This window comes from Myxine glutinosa, chromosome 1 (assembly GCF_964187855.1).
Source record: "Myxine glutinosa chromosome 1, kmMyxGlut1.1, whole genome shotgun sequence".
NCBI lineage: Eukaryota > Metazoa > Chordata > Myxini > Myxiniformes > Myxinidae > Myxine > Myxine glutinosa.
The window spans coordinates 61,726,918-61,751,993 of record NC_136261.1 but is presented as its reverse complement, the minus strand read 5'-3'; the positions used below and the strand labels follow the sequence as shown (position 1 = coordinate 61,751,993).

Here is a 25,076-nt window from a genome sequence, read left to right as displayed (position 1 = left end):
TCACGTGGTATGGCAGCCATCTTGGATTAAACGCAAATCATTAACAAAATATATTTCTCGGAAACCGCTGAATGGACAAAATTTAAACTTGGCACATTGTCAAGTACTCCCAATGGGGAACAAAAGCATGATAATGATGACATCATCAGTGAAGTGGTTGGTATACCAGGCATAGATGTTTTAATCGAATACCTTATCCTATAATTCTAAAATTGCATGCACATGATCTCTGACCCAGTTGTATTGAAATATAAAATTTATGACATCATAGATCACATGGTTTGGCAGCCACATTGGATTGAAGGAAAATATTAAATAATTATATCTCTGAAATCACTTACCCTATCGATGCGAAATTTTCCAAGTGTCATCGAGCACCAATGTTGCATATAGTTTGGAAATGATGACGTCGTAGGTCACGTGGTTTGGCAGCCATATGGGATAGAAAAACAAACCTTATCCGATCAACACAAAACTTCACAAACGTGATCCCCTACCCATACATCTCCAAGAGTGTACATTTTTGATGTCATATGTCACGTGGTTTGGCAGCCATATTAGCTAGAAAGCAGATATATAAAAAACCCTTCTCCGAAAACGCTACACCGATCGATGTGAAACCTGTCCTGTGGAAAAAATGTGATACTTCAAAACAGCTGAAGGGATTTAAACCAAACTCGTTTATTTTTAGGACAGTGAACGAGGGCATCTACCCATTTTCATGGGCAGGGACTTCGCGGAGGCATATTGGCAACACAGTCGCATTGCTCGAATGTTATACAGTGTCCAAATACGGTATATAATTCAATTATAGTAAAGGTTTAAATGCGTATAAATAAAAAACATTCCGGGTTCTACCGCTATTTTATCCAGCGGCTATTATATCACCCTATATTTAACATGTTACCGTAGTTATTTGTGCCTCTTATTTGTGTCCATTATGATGCCATTAAAAACAGTAAGTTTCCTGTTTGGAATGATTTTCAATTTTGTTTGACTGCCAGGCAGACAGAGTAAAAAATATTGTCTCACTCATCTGTGCATGTGCGGACAGAATTAATTTTAAGCAAAGGTATGATGAAACGACAGACTGGTCTTCTTATTTATGTTCCGATTTGTGTTCAAAATATAACATTCAATTTAAATACGTTGTTCCTCGATCATAAACTGATAAGACAGATGGACGGACATGAACCAACTGCTTAACCCTGCTTTTTGTGCGTGGGGTATCTCGAGTAAGAGAGTTCATCGAACACTTTACCACGTGCAGTCTTGAGAAAAAAGACATAGCAAGGGTCTTTTCAAATCTTGCTTTGCTTTTCCGAGCACGATCTATATTTCATACGAGCCATGATATTGTCTTGAATCTCGATATTCCCCAAAGCTGACAGCATGGGCGGCGAATATGATTGGTCGAGATGGCGTAATATTTTGTCCAAGTACTGCAAATCTGGAGCTTTTTGTAAGTGCTATAAAGACGACTTGTGTTCTACACTGTTCAAGTATATAATTAAATTGCAATAAAAACCTTTTTAGGAATATTACCGGTTAATACATCTTCTTTTACATCACCTTATTTAACACATTAAAATAGTTATTCATGCTTGTTGTTTGTGTCCTTTATGACGTCTCTAAACACAGTAATGTGATTTTCAATTTTATTTGACGGATGAGATTTCATACAATTTGCCAATTTCAGAGCCAAAGTACTGGTAAACTGCAGGTTCGTGTTCCGATTCATGTTCCGACTCGTGTTCTGCAATGTTCAAAATATAAAAATCGATTGAAATTAAGGAGTCCCTCAATCATAGACTGACATCTGTAGACAGAGTGAACCAATTATTGCTTAACTCCGCTTTGCACTTTGTGTGCGGGAGTAATTTTTCTGGGCTAAGCCTCTGCTGTGAGAAAGAAGCAGCAAGAGGCAGCTGTTAAAAAAATAAAAAAATAACCACCTTTAGAGGCCATTTTCCCCCGCAAAGCGAGGGTTGGCCTTTTTCGGGAACCGTGGTTGTTGTTGTTTTTTCGGTCCCCTTTTTGAAGCAATGTTTTACGGCCGGATGCCCTTCCTGACACCAACCCTTTTTGCCGCCTTTAACGACAAACAGGGAATTACTAGTGAACTGGTACTCAATTAGCCGACCTCGGAAGGATGACAGGCTGAGTCAACCCCCCTGACGTTAATTCAGCGATCGACCGGGATTGCGAACCCAGGATCCTAGGATCCTAAGCCGGCACCCTAGCCGCTAGCCCAACACCAGCTGTTTGATTGGTAATATTTACAAAGATCAAAAACATTCACTACGTCACAAATACCATGATTTAAAAATGCAAAGTAGAGCGAAGTCGATGGAGCGCCATTGCAAATCCACATGCTTCCCACCTAAAACAAAATTAAAAGATGGCAAAAGGTTCCACCACGAATGAGCCAATATAAAATTTTGAGTTGAACATTTTTTTGACCACAGTGACCTTAAGTCTACCCCATGGCGTAGTATGAATCTGGTGTCAAATCCAAAAAATCGTTCCATATTTCATGCATCCCCAATGTTGATTACATATACAAAGTTTCATTTAAAAATGTACCCGCAATTGCATTTTTTGGTATTTGACCTTTTGACCTGACACTAGAGGCTGGGACCAAAAATGATACTGCTCTCACACCTTGCCATGTGGTGATCATAACTACCAAGTTTGGTGGATTTCTGCGCAACTGTTTTGGAGGAGATAGTGTGATGGACGGACAGACAGATGGAGCCGATTACAATAATCCACGGAAGAGCTAGTACAGTGAATGGATCAGGACGTAAGAGACAAAAACAGAATGCAAAACATGCATGGGGTGGACAAAATGGACACAGAAATAAACTCCATGGAGGGACAATGTTAATTTATTTTCTACTGAATTGAAAAAAATCTTCATCATCTTCTTTTGTCCATCATGTTTGGCTCCCCATATCTTCTTGCTTCCTTGTTATTTTCCCTTTGGCTTCCAGGCCTCTGGCTCAAAGGCACCAGGTCTCTGTCTGCTAATGAGACCCTCTTGGAACTCCCTCTCACTACGCTCTTGCTCCCTCTCATTCGCATCCTGACCACGCTTCCAAAACAGCTGTTGCCTTGCTGCACCTTGCTGTACTTCCTGCAGGAAAAGCAATCAGTTCATTATTTTTTTTTCAAAGCTGTAACTTGGGTGACAGCAAGAAACATGTGAGAAAAGGCAAGAAAAAAAACCTGAAGTTTCGGGGGTTCATTCCTGCGTCCTCGGATCCAAGCTGCGGAATTGCAGAAGAGGGAACATGAATTTGAATCAATGTAATTAAAATGGGAACACAATAAAAAAAATCTCAGTAACTTAATGTCTCTCAATCAAGAAAAGGTTAAAACGTCGTTCAATAGATTTTTTTTTTCCACAAGTAAGCCTCGTATTTGAATTAGTGGGCTGCAATCGCTGATGGTTCTCGGTAAAGCCAACTCGTAATATTACCCAATTGGTAGTACTCATCAATGATCTCTCTGACTCTCTTGAAAATCCTCTCTATCTCTTTGCTGATGACTCCACTCTCTGCCGCTCCATTCCTCTTCCCTCAGATCGGCAGTCTGCAGCCTCCTCACTCTCTGCAGACCTGGACAAAATCACAGACTGGGCAAACAAGTGGAACATGTCTTTCAATCCTGACAAATCTCACACTCTTACGATGTCTCTCCGAAAAGAACGACTGGACAACCCTCCCATCTACTTTCTCAACAATCCTCTCCAAGAAGTTCTGTCGCTCAAGCTTTTGGGTCTCACTATCTGCCATGATCTTTCTTGGGAAAACCACATTTCCAAGCTGGCCTCCAAAGCCAGTCGCCGACTGGGCATCCTCCGTCGTGCGAAGTCTTTCCTCGGCACACCTGAGCTCCTCACCACATACAAGGCTTTCATCCGCAGCTCAATGGAATACTGTTCTCCCCTATGGGCCGGTGCTCCCGCCTCACACCTAGCTCGGCTTCACGCTGTTGAAACCAAAGCTTTCAGAATTATTGGAATCTCCCGCGATGAAGCTATCTCTGAGGGCCTTTCACTCACTCACCGCAGGCAGGTAGGTGGTCTTTCTGTCTTCTACCGACTCCTCTCCGGCCTTGCACCCCCAGCTCTCTCTGTGCTCTGTCCCCCAAATATTCCTACAGGTCGCACAAGATCTGCCAGCAACCCTCTGATGGTTAAACTGCCGGAATCTCGGCTCTCTGCTCACCTTCACTCTTTCATTCCTCTTTTCTCCCACCTCTGGAACAAACTCCCTCACTCCCTTCAATCCCACTCCTCCCTCCAGGTCTTTAAAACAGCTGTTCACCACCATCTCTTATCTTCCCCCATCCAAAACCTTGATCTTTTCTACCCCCGCTAATTCACCCCAGATCCACCTTGTTTGAAATTCCAACTTCTTTCCTGGAAGTCCTGGCAGTGTCCATATGTTTTATACCTCTCCCACCGCCCCCTTCCCATGCCCCCCCCCCCCCCAAAGCCCTCGCCCTCTCTCAGATCTCTCGATGTCTCCATGTCTCTCGGTCCCTGCTCTCAAATGTTGTGTTTGTGTCCTTCCCCCTCTCTCCCCATCTTGTCTACCGCTCCCGATGTTATATGTTTTATGTGTCGGTTTGTCTTTTTGTGTGATTAATGTTCGCTCTTTCACGAGCCTCGATCTTGTATACAAAAAAAAAAAAAAAAAGAAAAAAAAAGTACTTACAATTCTGCCTCATAATGAAAATGATGGAAAAATGTAATAGTTAAAAATTTTACTAATAAAGGGAAAAAGAAATAATTATAAACTTTAATAATGGGGAAATTAAATAATTGAAAAAATAAATGGAAAATTTTAATAATTCCAAATTGAAAAATATTTCAATAATTGAAAATGGGAAAAATTGAAAAAAATTAAATGATTGAAAAATTTAATTAAAACAACGGAAAAATTCTTCTTCAAGAAGTGGGAAAACATGGATACCAAGGTTAAGTAAGCACTTCATGGCTCCCTATGGGAACCATAATCACCAACAACGTGATAATAAGATTCATGACAGTCTTTTAGCTTGGCCTGTTTGCCATTCCAATCAAAGCACATTTCGTGACGTTCTCATCTGAATATGTTCCTATTAAAACACTTCGTCTGTATCCTATGTTGATTTTTCCATTCTCCACCAACAAACATCCTTGTCCTGCATGTGATTGATTATATAGGTACATGTTAAAATATGCAACTTCCGGCTCCGTTGCAGAAACATTTTAATGCATTTTAACTTAAATGACCACAGAATGAGATTTTTTTTCATATGGTGATATTGATTTTTAGTAATAAAGAACTGAATGTGTCTTTTTATTCCAATAATTTTTTGAGTTTAGTGGTATTTTGATGTAACCCACTGCCTGCCATGATGTAACCCGTCCACTGTAACAGCCCGTATAATGCTTGGCCATACACCCCGCCCCCTGTAACAGCCCGTATAATGCTTGCACATACACCCCAGCCCCTGTAACAGCCCATGTAATGCTTGCACATGCACCCCACCCCCTGTAACAGCCCATGTAATGCTTGCACATGCACCCCACCCCCTGTAACAGCCCGTATAATGCTTGGCCATGCACCCCACCCCCTGTAACAGCCCATATAATGCTTGCACATACACCCCAGCCCCTGTAACAGCCCATATAATGCTTGCACATACACCCCGCCCCCTGTAACAGCCCGTATAATGCTTGGCCATGCACCCCACCCCCTGTAACAGCCCATATAATGCTTGCACATACACCCCAGCCCCTGTAACAGCCCATATAATGCTTGCACATACACCCCGCCCCCTGTAACAGCCCGTATAATGCTTGCACATGCACCCCAGCCCCTGTAACAGCCCATATAATGCTTGCACATACACCCCGCCCCCTGTAACAGCCCATATAATGCTTGCACATACACCCCAGCCCCTGTAACAGCCCATGTAATGCTTGCACATGCACCCCACCCCCTGTAACAGCCCATATAATGCTTGCACATACACCCCAGCCCCTGTAACAGCCCATATAATGCTTGCACATGCACCCCACCCCCTGTAACAGCCCATGTAATGCTTGGCCATACACCCCGCCCCCTGTAACAGCCCGTATAATGCTTGCACATACACCCCAGCCCCTGTAACAGCCCATATAATGCTTGCACATGCACCCCACCCCCTGTAACAGCCCATGTAATGCTTGGCCAGACACCCCGCCCCCTGTAACAGCCCGTATAATGCTTGGCCATGCACCCCACCCCCTGTAACAGCCCATATAATGCTTGGCCATACACCCCGCCCCCTGTAACAGCCCATATAATGCTTGGCCATACACCCCGCCCCCTGTAACAGCCCATATAATGCTTGGCCATGCACCCCGCCCCCTGTAACAGCCCGTATAATGCTTGGCCATACACCCCACCCCCTGTAACAGCCCGTGTAATGCTTGCACATGCACCCCACCCCCTGTAACAGCCCGTGTAATGCTTGCACATACACCCCACCCCCTGTAACAGCCCGTATAATGCTTGCACATACACCCACCCCGCTGTAACAGCCCGTGTAATGCTTGCACATACACCCCAGCCCCTGTAACAGCTCGTGTAATGATTGGCCATACACCCCACCCCCCTGTAACAGGCCGTATAATGCTTGCACATACACCCACCCCGCTGTAACAGCCCGTGTAATGCTTGCACATACACCCCAGCCCCTGTAACAGCTCGTGTAACGATTGGCCATACACCCCACCCCCCTGTAACAGGCCGTATAATGCTTGCACATACACCCACCCCGCTGTAACAGCCCGTGTAATGCTTGCACATACACCCCAGCCCCTGTAACAGCTCGTGTAACGATTGGCCATACACCCCACCCCCTGTAACAGCCCGTGTAATGCTTGGCCATGCACCCCACCCCCTGTAACAGCCCGTGTAATGCTTGGACATACACCCCACCCCCTATAACAGCCCGTATAATGCTTGGACATACACCCCACCCCCTATAACAGCCCGTATAATGCTTGGACATACACCCACCCCCTATAACAGCCCGTATAATGCTTGGACATACACCCCACCCCCTATAACAGCCCGTATAATGCTTGGACATACACCCCAGCCCCTGTAACAGCCTGTATAATAGTTGGACATACATCCACCCCCTATAACAGCCCGTATAATGCTGGCACATACACCCCAGCCCCTGTAACAGCCCATGTAATGGTTGCACGTACACCCCAGCCCCTGAAAAAGCCCGTGTAATGCTTGCACATACACCCCAGCACCTGTAACAGCCCGTATATTGCTTGCACATACACCCCACACCCCTGTAACAGCCAATGTAATGCTTGGGCATACACCCCACCCCCTATAACAGCCCATATAATGCTTGCACATACACCCCAGCCCCTGTAACAGCCCAAATAATGCTTGCACATACACCCCACCCCCCTGTAACAGCCCGTATAATGCTTGCACGTACACCCCACCCTCTGTAACAGCCCGTATAATGCTTGGCCATACACCCCGCCCACTGTAACAGCCCGTATAATGCTTGGCCATACACCCCGCCCCCTGTAACAGACCGTATAATGCTTCGCCATGCACCCCACCCCCTGCAGCAGCCCGTATAATGCTTGGCCATACACCCCGCCCCCTGTAACAGCCCGTATAATGCTAGGCCATACACCCCACTCCCTCAAACAGCCCGTGTAATGCTTGCACATACACCCCAGCCCCTGTAACAGCCCGTATAATGCTTGGACATACACCCCAGCCCCTGTAACAGCCCATGTAACGCTTGCACATACACCCCAGCCCCTGTAACAGCCCATGAAATGCTTGGACATGCACCCCAGCCCCTGTACCAGCCACTGTAATGATTGGCCATACACCCCACCCCCTGGAACAGCCCGTATAATGCTTGGACATACACCCCAGCCCCTGTAACAGCCCATGTAATGCTTGCACATACACCCCAGCCCCTGTAACAGCCCATGAAATGCTTGCACATACACCCCACACCCCTGTAACAGCCACTGTAATGATTGGCCATACACCCCACCCCCTGGAACAGCCTGTATAATGCTTGCACATACACCCACCCCCTATAACAGCCTGTATAATGCTTGCACATACACCCCAGCCCCTGTAACAGCCCGTATAATGCTTGGACATAAACCCACCCCCTTTTGCAGCCCGTATAATGCTTGCACATACACCCCAGCCCCTGTAATGCTTGGACATGCACCCCAGCCCCTGTAACAGCCCGTGTATTGCTTGCACATACACCCCACACCCCTGTAACAGCCCATGTAATGCTTGCACATACACCCCACACCCCTGTAACAGCCCATGTAATGCTTGGACATACACCCCAGCCCCTGCAACAGCCCATGTAATGCTTGCACATACACCCCAGCCCCTGTAACAGCCCGTGTAATGCTTGCACATACACCCCAGCCCCTGTAACAGCCCGTATAATAGATGGACATACATCCACCCCCTATAACAGCCCGTATAATGCTTGCACATACACCCCAGCCCCTGTAACAGCCCATGTAATGCTTGCACATACACCCCAGCCCCTGGAAGAGCCCGTGTAATGCTTGCACATACACCCCAGCACCTGTAACAGCCTGTATATTGCTTGCACATGCACCCCACACCCCTGTAACAGCCAATGTAATGCTTGGGCATCCACCCCACCCCCTAGAACAGCCCGTATAATGCTTGCACATACACCCCAGCCCCTGTAACAGCCCATATAATGCTTGCACATACACCCCACTCCCCTGTAACAGACCGTATAATGCTTCGCCATGTACCCCACCCCCTGCAGCAGTCCGTATAATGCTTGGCCATACACCCCGCCCACTGTAACAGCCCGTATAATGCTAGGCCATACACCCCACCCCCTGTAACAGCCCGTGTAATGCTTGGCCATACACCCCGCCCTCTGTAACAGCCCGTATAATGCTTGGCCATACACCCTGCCCACTGTAACAGCCCGTATAATGCTTGGCCATACACCCCACCCTCTGTAACAGCCCGTATAATGCTTGGCCATACACCCGGCCCACTGTAACAGCCCGTATAATGCTTGGCCATACATCCCGCCCCCTGTAACAGACCGTATAATGCTTCGCCATGCACCCCACCCCCTGCAGCAGCCCGTATAATGCTTGGCCATACACCCCGCCCCCTGTAACAGCCCGTATAATGCTAGGCCATACACCCCACTCCCTCGAACAGCCCGTGTAATGCTTGCACATACACCCCAGCAACTGTAACGATTGGCCATACACCCCACCCCCTGGAATAGCCCGTATAATGCTTGCACATACACCCACCCCCCTGTAACAGCCCGTGTAATGCTTGCACATACACCCCAGCCCCTGTAACAGCCCGTATAATGCTTGGACATACACCCCAGCCCCTGTAACAGCCCATGTAATGCTTGCACATACACCCCAGCCCCTGTAACAGCCCATGTAATGCTTGGACATGCACCCCAGCCCCTGTAACAGCCCGTGTATTGCTTGCACATACACCCCACACCCCTGTAACAGCCCATGTAATGCTTGCACATACACCCCAGTCCCTGTAACAGCCCATGTAACACTTGCACATACACCCCAGCCCCTGTAACATCCCATATAACGCTTGGACACCTTCCCCCCCCCTTTAACAACTCCTTATAATGCTTGGACATGCACCACCTTTCAGGGCTCCCTGCAACACTCTACAACACTTGGACATACATCCCTCCCCCTGTAACACTCCATAACGCTTAGAAGTACACCTCCCTATCCGCCAATGCATTACGTAATTTTTAAATTGCCCCTTTTCAGTCCATTTTCTTATTAGTCCCCTACCGGTGTACACCGGAGGGGACGATAGGTTTGCACGCCGTCCGTCCGTCCGTCAGTCCGTCACGCAAAGAACAGTTTTCCAGACTTTTTTTCTAAACGCTTGATGCTAATGATTTCAAACTTGGCACATGGTTTCCTCATGACAGCTTACAGATCGAGTTCAAACTTCACGACGTTTCAATCATTTTTGACAAAGTTATGGCACTTTGAACTTTGGTAATTCTGATAATTCTGATGATCCTTAACTCAGTGCCATTTTAAGTTTTAATTTCCTTTAAAAACCAATTTCTCTGCAATAATTGGACGGATTGAGATCAAATTTTCACCGTAGGGGGGACTCAGTCTGTAGAATATTTTAATGGTAATTATGACGTCACAGGTCACGTGGTTCGGCCGCCATATTGTTTTTCGTGAAAACATGAAAACCCCTTTTTCTCTGCAATGGCTGAACAGATCGAGGCCAAACTTTGCAGGCAGAATCGCATAGGTCAAATGGTTTCAGAGTTATGACGTTTTTAAGCATGAACCTTTAAAACCGAGCTCCTCCCTCATTTTTGATCCAATCGAGGGGAAACTTCACAGATCTGTTCAGCATGTCAGTCTACTAAAATGTCCTTTTGGAATTCGCGATAGGGCACGTGGTTTGGCAGATATCGTTAATTAAACGATAATATAAAAAAAAAAAGGATATCTCTTGAATCGCCAGTACCTCAGACCGTGAGTTGGTAATAAATTATATAATTCACACAGTGCAATACGTGCAGGCTGCTCCACGGAGCGACCTTGCGGGCTTATCAACGAGGCGAGGCGTGACACACGTGTCTCAGCATACCTCAGATCAAGTTTGAAAACCAGCATCAACCGAGCATAAATTTGCATATTCAATCAATTTGACAAAGTTATGGCACTTTGTTTATTAGTCCCCTACCGGTGTACACCGGAGGGGACTATAGGTTTGCACGCCGTCCCTCCGTCCGTCAGTCCGTCAGTCAGTCTGTCAGTCCGTCAGTCCGTCACGCAAAGAACAGTTTTCCGACTTTTTTTCTAAACGCTTAATGCTAATGATTTCAAACTTGGCACATGGTTTCCTCATGATAAGTTACAGATCAAGTTCGAACTTCACGAAGTTTCGATCATTTTTGACCAGGTTACGGCATTTTGAACTTTGGGAATTCTGATAATTCTGATGATCCTTAACTAAGTGCCATTTTAAGTTTTGATTTCCTTTAAAAAAGATTTTCTCTGCAATAATAGGACCGATTGAGATCAAATTTTCACCATAGGAGGGACTCGGTGTGTAGAATATTTTAATGGTAATTATGACGTCACAGGTCACGTGGTTCTGGCGCCATATTGTTTTTCGTGAAAACACGAAAACCCCTTTTTCTCTGCAACGGCTGAACAGGTCGAGGCCAAACTTTGCAGGCAGAATCGCATACCCATGACGAACAAAAAAGTCAGCGAGCATGACGTCATGCGTCACATGGTTTCAGAGTTATGGCGTTTTTAAGCATGAACCTTTAAAACCGAGCCCCTCCCTCATTTTTGATCCAATCGAGGGGAAACTTCACAGATCTGTTCCCCATGTCAGTCTACTAAAATGTCCTTTTGGAATTTGCGATAGCTCATGTGGTTTGGCAGATATCGTTAATTAAACGAAAATATTTTAAAAATGGATATCTCTTGAATCGCTTTATTGATCGACGTGAAACTTCATACTATAGTAGAAGTCATGAAGAGTAACAAGTGTGCAAAATTTAAAGATGATTGGATGTACGGTTTGGAAGCTAGAAGTTGTTATTGCATGAAGAAGAAGAGGCATCAAGTGTGCGGATTTAATTATTTATCACATGTACAGACTGAAAGCATCGTTGGACACGACCTGTCACGGTCATTTTAACCTCAAATAAAATTCTAATTTCAGATTTGTCAATAGCTGAGGTATATTAACAAACGAATAAAACAGATTTGGTCAAATTCTGACTTTTTTAACTCGATCGCATTTGACAGAGTTGTGACAAGCTGAGGAAGAAGAAACCTCGCATTGGCTTCTCCAAAATACCTTTAAAAAATGGATATCTCTTGAATCGCTAGTACCTCAGACCATGAGTTGGTAATAATTTATATAATTCACACAGTGCAATAAGTGCAGGCCGCTCCACGGAGCGACCTTGCGGGCGTATCGAGGCGAGGCGTGACACAGGTGTCTCAGCATACCTCAGATCAAGTTTGAAAACCAGCATCAACCGTGCATAAATTTGCATATTCGATCATTTTTGACAAAGTTATGGCACTTTGAACTTTAGTAGGGGACATGTATTGCAGCGCAATACTCAGAATGCTTGTTTATTCTAGAGTTCTCCTCAAGCCGCAACGAGCGCCCTCAGCCTCTTCTCGCGAACGTCAACAGCACGACACAGCGCGCACTTTCCGGAGGGGCGGAGCCAAGCCGAACAACATATATAATATACACATCGATCATTGATCGTAAACCGGAAAATATAATAAATTACTGATATTTAGCGACTCGAAAGGTTCTTTATCAACAACTTATTTTGTCGTGCTTCTGCTGACCTGTCTGCAAGGTGTATAAATCGAAGTCCCGAGTGCGAATCACAGGTGAGCCCGTCCTGAGGTAATTAGCGATTGGGAACGATTCAGAACCTGTGGGTAAATAACCCTTGGTAATTTCCCCAACAGTTTTTCGGACGACAGATTGCCGGTAGGGGACATGTGTTGCAGCGCAATACTCAGAATGCTTGTTTTATATTAGATTATAATTATTAGTCCCCTACCGGTGTACACCGGAGGGGACTTTAGGTTTGCACGCCGTCCCTCCGTCCGTCAGTCAGTCCGTCAGTCCGTCAGTCCGTCAGTCTGTCAGTCCGTCACACAAAGAACAGTTTTCCGGAGTTTTTTTCTAAACTCTTAATGCTAATGATTTCAAACTTGGCACATGGTTTCCTCATGATAGGTTACAGATCAAGTTCGAACTTCACGAAGTTTCGATCATTTTTGACAAAGTTATGGCACTTTGAACTTTGGAAATTCTGATAATTCTGATGATCCTTAACTCAGTGCCATTTTAAGTTTTAATTTCCTTTAAAAAAGATTTTCTCTGCAATAATTGGACCGATTGAGATCAAATTTTCACCGTAGGAGGGACTCGGTCTGGAGAATATTGTAATGGTAATTATGACGTCACAGGTCACGTGGTTCGGCCGCCATATTGTTTTTAGTGAAAACACGAAATCCCCTTTTCTCTGCAACGGCTGAACAGATCGAGGCCAAACTTTGCAGGCAGAATCGCATACCCATGACGAACAAAAAAGTCAGCGAGCATGACGTCATGCGTCACATGGTTTCAGAGTTATGACGTTTTTAAGCATGAACCTTTAAAACCGAGCCCCTCCCTCATTTTTGATCCAATCGAAGGGAAACTTCACAAATCTGTTCAGCATGTCAGTCTACTAAAATATCCTTTTGGAATTTGCGATAGGTCACGTGGTTTGGCAGATACCGTTGATTAAACGAAAATGTTAAAAAAAAATGTATATCTCTTGAATCGCTAGTACCTCAGACCGTGAGTTGGTAATATTTATATAATTCACACAGTGCAATACGTGCAGGCCGCTCCACGGAGCGACCTTGCGGGCTTATCAACGAGGCGAGGCGTGAAACACGTGTCTCAGCATACCTCAGATCAAGTTTGAAAACCAGCATCAACCGTGCATAAATTTGCATATTCGATCATTTTTGACAAAGTTATGGCACTTTGAACTTTGGTAGGGGACATGTATTGCAGCGCAATACTCAGAATGCTTGTTGATAATTAATCTTCGTGGGGATCGCTTCAGCTAATTTTAATCGCTTCAATTTACTCATCCCAAACTGGGAATACAGGCCGGTGTCAAAAAATTATCTTCAAAATGGCCGCTGCAAATGACACTTTAAGCAGTTGGGCCATGCCACTTTCCTCTGATCAGTTTTACTTAGGCTGTCCAAATTTTCCTTCAGCTGGATATTTTGGAAAAACATGCATACTTATACCATTTGTGGTTGTACAGTATTGCTACAACCAGCAAATATGCATCTAGCTGGCATTCTCAGTACTTTTTGAGCATTCAGAGAGTATGTACGCCGCATGTTAGCAAGCCCCGATGCAAAAGTATCCTTGAGATGATGTGGTGGGTCACGTGATAAATGACAATCACTTCGCCGTTTTTTTTTTGGGGGGGGGGGGGGGGGAATGAGGCCAATGGCACAAGGCACAAGGACCCAAAAAAACATTAAAATCTTCATTTCGAAATATTTATTCCAGAAAAAAAAAAACGATTTTAAAAGTGTTAAGTGAAGCCATGTCTATTAATGAAACCAAACATGAATTTCTGAATCGGTGGACTTGACCAATAATAATTATATTAGATTAGCTATATCCTTGGGGTTTCCTTGCCCGCATTTTCCGTTAGCTATATCCTCCGGATCGCTTCCTGAGAAGGAAGTTGAGGAAGCGATAAAAGCAATGAAGAGTAGAAAAGCGGGAGGGCCGATGGGAGTTGTGGGAGATATGTTGAAGGCAGCAGGAAGTTGGGGTGTGAAGAGAATGACAGAGATCTGTAATCTGGTGGTGAAAGAAGGCCGCATTCCAGTGGATTGGGAAGCGAGTACCCTCGTCCCTCTATGCAAGGGGAAAGGTGACCCTGTATGTCCTTCCACCCAAGTGGAAGGAATGTATGGAGACAAAAGGTCTGAAGGTGAATATCGGAAAGACGAAGGTGATGGCAAGTGGTAAAGCATGTGGTGAGGTGGAAAGAACTGGGAAGTGGCCCTGTGCTGTGTGCAGGAAGGGTGTCGGAGTGAACTCCATTCAATGTACAATGTGCGCTGAGTGGGTTCATCAAAAAGGTAGTGGTCTGAGAGGGTCATTAACCAGTGTGGCAGCTACATTCAAATGTAAGGTGTGCACAGAGGGAGCTGCAGATGGAGGAAATGTTGAGTTGGATCTTGGAGACAGCGTGAAGCTGGAAGGTGTGAAAACATTTTGCTACCTCGGAGACATGCTGAATGGAGAAGGTGGATCAGACTCGGCAACGGTTGCAAGAGTGAGATGTGCATGGAAGAAGTTTCGGGAACTGAGTGGCGTGCTGATGAGGAGGGGAGTGTCGTTGAAGCTGAAGGGAAAGGTGTATGCTGCATGTGTGAGAAGTGTTATGATTTATGGGAGCGAGACATGGGTAATGAACGTAGAGCAGCAACGAAGGTTGGAAAGGGTGGAAATGCGAATGGTTCGATGGATGTGCCGAGTATCGTTGAGAGAGAGGAAGACAAATGATGAATTGCGAAAAATGATGGGAATAGAGCCTGTGATTGATGCTGTGAAGAGGAACAGGTTGAGATGGTTTGGTCATGTGTTGAGGAAGGATGAAAGTGACTGGTTTAGAAGAGTGATGGAAATGAATGTCGAAGGAAGTAGAGGACGGGGAAGACCGAGAAAGACTTGGCTAAAGATGGTGGAAGAAGAAATGCGGGCAAGGGGGTTAACAAGGAGAGATGCAGAAAATAGGGCAAGATGGAGAAGATCGTCATGGGGACCGCAAGGCTAACCCCCGCTCTAGCAGGGAAAATGGCCTTAAAATGCATGTTGTTGATGTTGTTGTTGTTGTATATCCTTGGGGTAACCCCCGCTCTAGCAGGGAAAATGGCCTTAAAATGCATGTTGTTGTTGTTGTTGTTGTGTGTATCCTTGGGGTAGTTGCAACATCACTACAACCAAAAATACATACTTTGTCATGCCCCAATCCCTTACTTCCTTACCATCCCATTCTGGCGCGATGCTCTCTGGTGTGTAATCCTCTTCACTGCAGCTCCCAGATGGCACCATGATCCTGCGAACTTTCTTCTTCGTTTCTGCACACTCATATTTATCTTGTTATACGACAAATATCCACAGCTACCACACTGCAAACTGCATGCTTTTTCAAGTCAGCACAAGAGCATTACAAAAGTGGCAAATTAATTTGATTTGTGCTTGGATGATGCTCCAGTGGCGATGAATGAACTAAAGAGAAGTCACATTAAGGCAACTTTATCGCAATAAATTTTGAGGGTCAGAGCGGAAAGAGACCAAATTCTGAAATATTATCCAATTTGGTTTTCATATTGAGACATTTGAGATTCTATACTTGTGTCTGGATGATAAAGGACTCCAGTGGTGGCTCAAAATGAGGCACACATGCTCAAGGACCTCATACACAGCGACTTGTGGTCTGCCGATTATGATTTGGTGACCATATCTTTGCGAGTGGCTATACGCTAGTGGGCAGGTATCGATGGCAAAATGTGTACCAAAGTTCTCCCATTTGATTTCAGTTTCCACAAGGTAGTACTTGTTTCCAGCTGGATCTTCCCCCACAAGCCTCTGGGTGATGCGTCTGCTGGATGGAAGCCAAGAGGTGATTCCCAGCCAAAGACGCTTCATTGCAACTGAGGCTATAAAGTGAACGACAGTCAAGTGAGGTTGTCAGGTTGTCAGGTTACACCAAACTCATGTACAGTCACAGCTATGTGTGAGCAAAAAATCTCAAAACATTCTGCCTTGATAATAATATACACCAATCTTCACAGACCTACTTTCAGGTTATTGTTAAAGCACAACTAAGATATAAAGGGACCACTTTCAATCTACATACACATGTAATATGAAAAACCAATGTACAGTATTGATAAATATATCTTACTGAAAATATTTTTCAAAAGACTTCAATTGAAACTTCAGGGCACAATGCCCACTTATTATAAGATCGATTAGACTCTCACCAAGACTGATGTAATGAAGGGGAGATGGTTTCTCTCTATCCTTTCATAATCTGCGGAGAGCAAAAAAGAGGAAAACGTTTTGTCAGTGAGGATGGAGAGAGGGGGAGGGGTAAAGAAGGATTGCACATGCTAGATTTTTCTTTTTTTCCTCTCTACAAGATCAAAGCTCATGGAATATCAAGGTTAAATTGACAGTACGGTAGCAGGCCAACAATTGGGTACAAGCATCAAGGGGAAAAACTAACAGAAAAGAGAGGAAAAAGAGGGAGGGTGGATACATTGAAATCAGCAAGAGGGGTGGGTTAGGAAGGTTTAGTGGAACGAATGAAGATCATGGCTGTCAGGATGGGGAATGACAGAAAGTGGCGATGCACTGCCAGCTTGAAGCGCTGGAGGGAAGAGTGGGAAAGAATGGCCCCAGAAAGGTGATTTCCCATCCGGGCAAGCGAGGGACAAGGGAGTTGAGGTGTGCAGTCAGCCAATATTGGGAAGTTTAATGAGAAGAAGGTTAATGGATGAACTCATACATCCTGGAGTTGCTGGAGAGGGTCGGAGGACTCAGAGAGCAGAAGGAGAAATATTGGTGAAGAGCCAGTAGAAAACAGATAGACCACTGACCTGCCTGGGGTGTGAAAGCAACAAGCATTGCGCTTCGGCCTTGTTGCAGGAGATTGCAATAATGTTGATGGCTTTAGATTCCACACAATCCATGAAAGACAGATGTCATGCTGAGATGCCAGCCCATAACGGAGAGCAGTACTCATTTGAGCTACAAACAAAGATTGAGTAGACTGAGAGGCTCTGATTTTCCATGGGTAGACTTTGATCCATGGAGTATGCCCAGTCTGCGGCCGACTTTGGAGGCCAACTTAGAAATGTGTCGTTTACTGAAGAGAGGTCATGGCTGATGTTGAGGCCTAGAATTGTATATAGCACCTTTTGCCTAATCACCCGATCTCTCAATGGTGAAGAATCACTTAAAAAAATTATACTAGCTGAACCCGGATCAGGATCTTCACCAAAATCGATTCCATTCTTCCTTGTCACACACACAACCTGTCCAACAAGTTATGTCCAAATCCATCCATAACTTTTTGAGATATCTATATGCTATATGCTATATGTATAGTTTTAGCGCCATCTCTCAATGGAGAAGAATGACTTAAAAAATTAAATAATCCTCATATCCGAATCCATATTCAGATCTTCACCAAAATCGAATCTATTTGTCCATGTCAGACACCCAACCGGTCCACCAAGTTTCGCCCAAATCCACCCACAACTTTTTGAGATATCCTGCTATATATTACTTTTGGCCATATCACTCGATAGTGAAGAATCACTTTAAAAAATTATACTAGCTGAACCCGGATCAGGATCTTCACCAAAATCGATTCCATTCTTCCTTGTCACACACACAACCTGTCCAACAAGTTATGTCCAAATCCATCCATAACTTTTTGAGATATCTATATGCTATATGCTATATGTATAGTTTTAGCGCTATCTCTCAATGGAGAAGAATGACTTAAAAAATTAAATAATCCTCATATCCGAATCCATATTCAGATCTTCACCAAAATCGAATCTATTTGTCCATGTCAGACACCCAAGCGGTCCACCAAGTTTCGTCCAAATCCACCCACAACTTTTTGAGATATCCTGCTATATATTACTTTTGGCCATATCACTCGATAGTGAAGAATCACTTAAAAAAATTATACTAGCTGAACCCGGATCAGGATCTTCACCAAAATCGATTCCATTCTTCCTTGTCACACACACAACCTGTCCAACAAGTTATGTCCAAATCCATCCATAACTTTTTGAGATATCTATATGCTATATGCTATATGTATAGTTTTAGCGCTATCTCTCAATGGAGAAGAATGACTTAAAAAATTAAATAATCCTCATATCCGAATCCATATTCAGATCTTCACCAAAATCGAATCTATTTGTCCATGTCAGACACCCAAGCGGTCCACCAAGTTTCGTCCAAATCCACCCACAACTTTTTGAGATATCCTGCTATGTATCGTTTTTGGCCCTATCTCCCAATTGTGAAGAATCACGTGAAAAATTCAACTATCCGGATCCGAATCCGGATCTTCACCAAAATCTAATCATTTTGTCCTTGTCAGATACGCCACATCTCTGCCAAATTTTGTCAAAATCCGTCCACAACTTTTTAAGATATCTTGTTAACAAACGGACAGACAAACAGGGGTGAAAACACAACCTCTATCCACCTTTTGTGGCGGAGGTAATTAACATTTCCATCTCTTGGCAATTCAACTTGCACATTTGATGTATCAGCATTGGTTGTACAGCTTTGTATCGACCTTCCCGTCACCCCATCATGTGGCGGTGCGGAAATAAGTCTAGAAACAAACTTCCACTCCATACCTTGTACAGTGAAGGGAATGGGGCATGGGGTTGGCTCGCAAAAACAATACTAGTATAAAAAGAGGGGAAAACTAGAACGCCACTCAGTAGAGCGCATACTCCCGCCGTGGGTTTAGTTGGAATAATAAGTTTTGTTTAACATCCCCTCTCCCCAAAACAATAAATGAAAAAGAAAGTAAGCCCTAACTGTCAGATAATTTATTTTGCTATATCTCGGAATTAGAGGAGAAAAACATCATTTAAGAATAAAAGCTTTAATGCAGTAAAACAGAAAAAATCTTTCCCAAAAAATTTTCCTGGATCCGGAATAATATCCTGAGCTTCACCAAAAACTAATCAATTCTTCCTTATCCCAAGGGCAATCATCCCACCAACTTTCATCCAAATCCGTTCAGAACTTTTCCAGATATCTTGTTCACAAACACACAAACATACGAACACACACACACACACACACACACGATCGAATGCGTTACTCCCTGGTGGGAGTAATAAACCTGAAAATCGCAGAGCCAGAACCAGAATTATTTATTTGGTCTGGGCAGCCCATGCGAGGTTTCTTCTTCTTCAGCGCTCACAACCCTGGGTGAATATGCGATCTTTTAAAAAAAAGTTGGAATTTTGCCAAATCTGTTTTATTCGTTTGTTAATATACCTCAGCCATTGACAAATCTGGAACTAAGTCTTTATAAATTCATCAAATACTGACACCGCGATTGACATTCGCTGAGCTAAATGTTGATATATCTTCTGAGGGTAAAAAAAACAAACAAAAAAAAAAACAGTTTTAAAGCATTATACGTATCAAACGATACATTTTATGAAACGGGGAAACCTAATACACACTTTGGTGGTTTTAAAATGACAGAATATGTCTTTATTAAAAAAAAAAAATGAACATTGGAGACGACGCTGCTAAAAAAAAATACACCGCTCTAATGCATAACCACGAGTTTAAACTACATTCACAACAAATATGAAAACTATTTTCATATCACAATGTTAAATATAGAAGATAATGTTAAAAAAAATGAGCCCTATTTTCCAATGGTAAAAAAAGCTTCAAAAAATTCCTGGATCGGGAATAATATCCTGAGCTTCACCAAAAACTAATCAATTCTTCCTTATCCCAAGGGCAATCATCCTACCAACTTTCATCCAAATTCGTTCAGAACTTTTCCAGATATCTTGTTCACAAACACACGAACATACGAACACACACACACACACACACACACACACACACACACACACACACACACACACACACACACACGAACAATCGAATGCATTACTCCCTGGCAGGAGTAATGATTCAACGATTTGGAAGTTACTTGCATATATTTTCATTTAAGAATAGTCTACAATATCCTGAAATAAACAGACCTACATTTATGTAGAATATGTAGGCCTTCATATATAAGTAGGCCTTTATAAAGTTATATTTTAATCATTTTCATTACATCATTTGTGTATAAATAAAGTATGTGTGACAATAATATTGCTTATATGCAATATTTATGTTCTATTTGTAGACTTTCATATATAAGAAGGCATTTATATGCTTATACCTTCATTTGTGTATGACAGTCATGTATGGAATAGGAAATTCTGATGGGGAGTGCTTGTGTGACTGGGGATGAGGGAAGGAGTGTTATCAGCAATTTTTATTGAAGAAAACAATTTGTTCAAGTGTTTTGGGATTTAAACGATTTCTTTTTTTGCTAAGGACTTCTGCTTTGGAGAATATTCTCTCACAGGGCACAGACGTTGCTGGAATGGACAGATATTTATTAGCCAAATAGAAGAGAGGAGGGCAGATGGCCTGGTGTCTGACTCAGTACTCCAGAGGGTCATTTTTTCTGCTCAGGTATGGTGCAGACACATACCACTGAACCTCCACTGTGGCATCAGCAGTGGCACTCGGGACCTTCTGAGTTTCTCCAACTTTGTTGTAAAAAAGGTCCCAGAGGTTGTCATTTTCCTCACCTGTCTGTTCTACTGCTGCTGCTGCTGTTGATGTAGATGGCTGACATGAATGAGGTGGTGGTGGTGTGGATGCTGAACAGATCTGAGCACTGCATTCAGCAATCAAGTCCTTGACAGCAGTGTCAGCATTGGAGGCACTGCCAAATGCCAAGACCTCAAATCTTAGGTCTAATACTGTTGCCTTTTCCAGTGTCCTTAGACTCCACTTCTCCAAAGTGTTGCTTGAGGTTTGTAACAAGGTTGTTGATTAATTTAGTTGCTGTTGGGGACATCAATCTGTGAGCCATCTCATTTAGCTTATGGAAAATCATCCTGACTATGGGCATGATCTTTGAGGCTGTGCCCACTTTTTCTGCCGACAGTTCAACTGTGACATGATTAAATGGAGAAAGAGCCTGGAGGCACTGGCTGATTGCTTTAAGCTGTCCACTAGTCAGGGGGGTTATGCTGGTGTTCAGTGAGGCTAGAGCAGCTCCTACTGCTTCACGCTGCTCATACAGCCGTTGAAGCATGAACAATGTGCTGTTCCATATTGTGTCCACCTCTTGAATGAGCTTCATTTTGGGCTTTCCCATCTGTTGCTGGATCGTGGACAGCTTCTCTGTGGAATTTGTGCTTGACCTGAAAAAAAGCAACAAGTCTGCGAGACTGGCCTCGAATCTCATTCAACTCCATGGTTTGAGAAAGTGCTTTTTTCACCACCAGATTTAAGGTGTGGGGAAAGCATGGGATGTGTTGCATCTGAAGAAGATTAGCACACAGTCATGTTTGAAGCATGGTCTGTAATGAGACAGGTAACTTCATCCCTTATTCCCCACGACTCCAGCAAAAATATTATTGGCCTTTTTAATGTGCTCAGCTGTGTGTTTCAGGAAACTTAAAAAAACCCCAGCACAACAGTAGACAGCTTGGTATCATTACTGATGTAATGGCAAGTTACAGCAAGATATGCCTCTCCATATTCATAGAGGTCCACATGTCACATGTTAAATTCACAGAGCTAGCTCTCTTTTTTTTTTTTTTGTATACAAGATCGAGGCTCGTGAAAGAGCTAACATTAATCACACAAAAAGTCAAACCGACACATAAAACATATAAGTGGAGCGGTAGACAAGATGGGGAGAGAGGGGGAAGGACACAAACACAACATTTGAGAGCAGGGACATCGAGAGATCTGTGGGAGGTAGAGGGCTTGGGGGGAGGTGGGAGAGGTATAAAACATATGGACACTGCAAGGACTTCCAGGAAAGAAGTTGGAATTAAAGAAAAAAGTGGATCTGGGGTGAATTAGCGGGGGTAGAAAAGATCAAGGTTTTGAATGGGGGAAGATAAGAGATGGTGGTGAACAGCTGCTTTAAAGACCTGGAGTGAGGAGTGGGATTGAAGGGAGTGGGGGAGTTTGCTCCAGAGGCGGGAGAAAAGAGGAATGAAAGAGTGAAGGTGGGCAGAGAGCCTAGATTTTGGCAGTTTAACCATAAGAGGGTTGCTGGCAGATCTTGTGCGACCTGTAGGAATATTTGGGGGACAAAGCACAGAGAGAGCTGGGGGAGCAAGGCCGGAGAGGAGTAGGTAGAAGACAGAAAGACCACCAACCTGCCTGCGGTGAGTGAGTAAAAGGCCCTTAGAGTTAGCTTCATCGCGGGAGATTCCAATGATTCTGAAAGCTTTGGTTTCAACAGCGTGGCACCTCAGCTATCACCTTTTCCCTGGTTTGCTGGTACCTTACGCCAACCATTTCCTTCAGTGCATGCCTGGGAGGAAGCACCTAGTTAGGGTCAAGCTTCTGAACAAAGGCCCGGAATCACTCGTCTTCCACAACTGAAAATGGCTGTGAATCCTTGATAATGATGTCCACCATAGCCTCATCAAGGTCATTGTCTTCCTATTGAAATAAACAGACTAACAAATTAATTGTATTCCCTACTAAGACATTATTAAATGCATATTATCTCTGAATAAAGCTGATTTGGTTTAGATTCATGATTTATTTATATAGGCATAGTGAAAGGCTAATAGTAGCCTAGAGGATTTTCAATAACAAAAATATGCTAAATTAATATGCCTAGATAAATTAAACACACAGATTAACAAATGAAACAATACATACCTTGTCGAGGCACACCTGAGGTTCCAGATTCCCCATCAGACGAATGATCAGGTTGCTTAGAACGAAGGTGTCTCAACATTTATGAGGTGTTATTGCAGTAGGACAGATGTTGCTCACAAATCGTGCATTTTACAAGATTGTGTTAAACAACCTGAAAATGCTCCCACACAACAGACCTTGGTCTCTTCCTTGCTCCCTCAATTTCTCCAAATCCACGGAATCTCTGAATATCTCTATATCTCTATTTATTTTTATTTTTTTCTTTCTCTTTTTTTCTCTTTCTTTCTCTTTCTTAATTTTCGTTCATCTTTATTGTAAATATTTGCTGGGTGTGGCACATCAGGTGATCTGCAGGTAACCTGGAATCACTGACTGTGGATCAATCCAAACTCGTTTGAATCAGTCAGTTCGTATGAGCTTAAGTTATAAAAACGGATTCGAGATCAGTAGTTGCCGAACATTTGACAAGGGTTCACTTTGGGGTCGACCCCCTAGCGTATGCATGACGTAATGAAGCTTCATTTCCTGCAACCACGTGACCTGGACACTTTGATACACGACTCGAATCGCTGTTTCGAGTCCGCACATCACGAGGGCGAGGTTGAGGTTGAGGGTTCCAAATTTCGTCCATATTTGCTACGTCATAATGATGACGTTTAACTTGGCTTGCATCAACGACTGTATAAAGTATAAACACTCGTTTTTTTACATCTCGCCATTTAAAAGTAAAAAAACCGAAAATATACATTGAAAATACAAACATGAGGGCTCATCGATTAATTTAACAAGGACCTTGACCGATATAAAATAAAAATTTAAAAAATGAAAAGAAACATACATAATGCTTTTCTTCTTCTTCTTCCAATTTAAAACAATGAGAATAATAAGGTGCCGTATTGGCACGTTAAAACGTTGCGCTTAATTTAGCATATATATAAAATCTGGAACTAAAGAACATCACCTACTTACCGATACTTGATGATGATGATGATGAAAAACTAAAGATATCTGACACAAGAGGTAAAACGATGAACCGGTAGAAATTAAATTAAAAAAGGGTCAAAGGTTCGGTGACATGAAGCAAAGTTATCTTTTAATTTTATTACAATTAAGTGTCTTTACCTTTTCCTAGATTACTTATCTTAACGACATCACAAAATGACTCACATCAACAATGTAGATATGATGCGAACTGTGCCGCTGAGGCCCACATGCATTGCATAAAGAGCTAGATGAATAAACTACCGAATAGGAAGAATTATCTCGACATGCGTCACAGTCAGAAAGGAAGAAACATATAATATCATAAAAATATCTGAATAGCCAATTTTGAGACAAAAAAAACAACATCAAATGCTGCACGTATATTATTCATTTATTGTTAATATTCGTCGTGTGTAGACAAGACACTCGATGGTTTCCAAAGACAGCCAGATTGTGGCTCTGTGGTTGCGACACCATAGTAATATACTCAATCAGACATAAGTTATACGCATTTTCCCTGATTTAGTGGAATTTAAAAAATCCTTTTTTTTAACAATATCGGAATGTTTATAGAATCGGGTCGTGAATCGAAGCAGGGGGTTTGTTCCGTCAGCAATCAGCTTGCTTACCGTTTGCCAAGTCAGCCGTTCCTTATCAAAGGCTTTGAAGGGTATGCTTGCCTGGGTGCTTAAGCCACTTAACGAGCACTCCACAAGAAACCTGTAAACTGAACACACCCCTGGTTCTTTTTTATGCCTCCGCCCCCGAAGGTGGTTTTTGTAGACGAAGTCGAGGCTCGTATAAGAGCAAACACATAGAACATACAAGTACAGATACCCTCAAAGTACGGCGCCCCCATGCCAAATAATT

The 25,076-nt window shown here is 43.5% G+C and overlaps 1 protein-coding gene across 1 annotated transcript; it reads right to left on the bottom strand.

Annotated features, from left to right (window-relative positions):
- Window positions 1-657: 657 nt before the first annotated feature.
- On the bottom strand, window positions 658-24,332 carry NDUFAF2 (NADH:ubiquinone oxidoreductase complex assembly factor 2). The gene is made up of 6 exons (XM_068099451.2): window positions 24,192-24,332; window positions 16,718-16,767; window positions 16,247-16,390; window positions 15,716-15,808; window positions 3,232-3,272; window positions 658-3,139 (listed from the first exon to the last, which is right to left on the bottom strand). Exons 3-6 carry the CDS (start codon window positions 16,377-16,379, stop codon window positions 2,975-2,977), a joined length of 432 nt encoding a protein of 143 aa, XP_067955552.2. The 5' UTR covers window positions 16,380-16,390; window positions 16,718-16,767; window positions 24,192-24,332; the 3' UTR covers window positions 658-2,974.
- Window positions 24,333-25,076: the final 744 nt, after the last annotated feature.

Bases quoted from the DNA above. Each gene is read 5' to 3' on its own strand.
- NDUFAF2 (XM_068099451.2), bottom strand. From the start codon at position 16,379: ATGAAGCGTCTTTGGCTGGGAATCACCTCTTGGCTTCCATCCAGCAGA. The intron at 15,809-16,246 runs GTACACATTTTG...ATGAGTGTGCAG, and splicing joins AATCAAATGGGAGAACTTTG to AAACGAAGAAGAAAGTTCGC. The intron at 3,140-3,231 runs GTTTTTTTTCTT...CTTTTCCTGCAG, and splicing joins ATGAACCCCCGAAACTTCAG to GAAGTACAGCAAGGTGCAGC.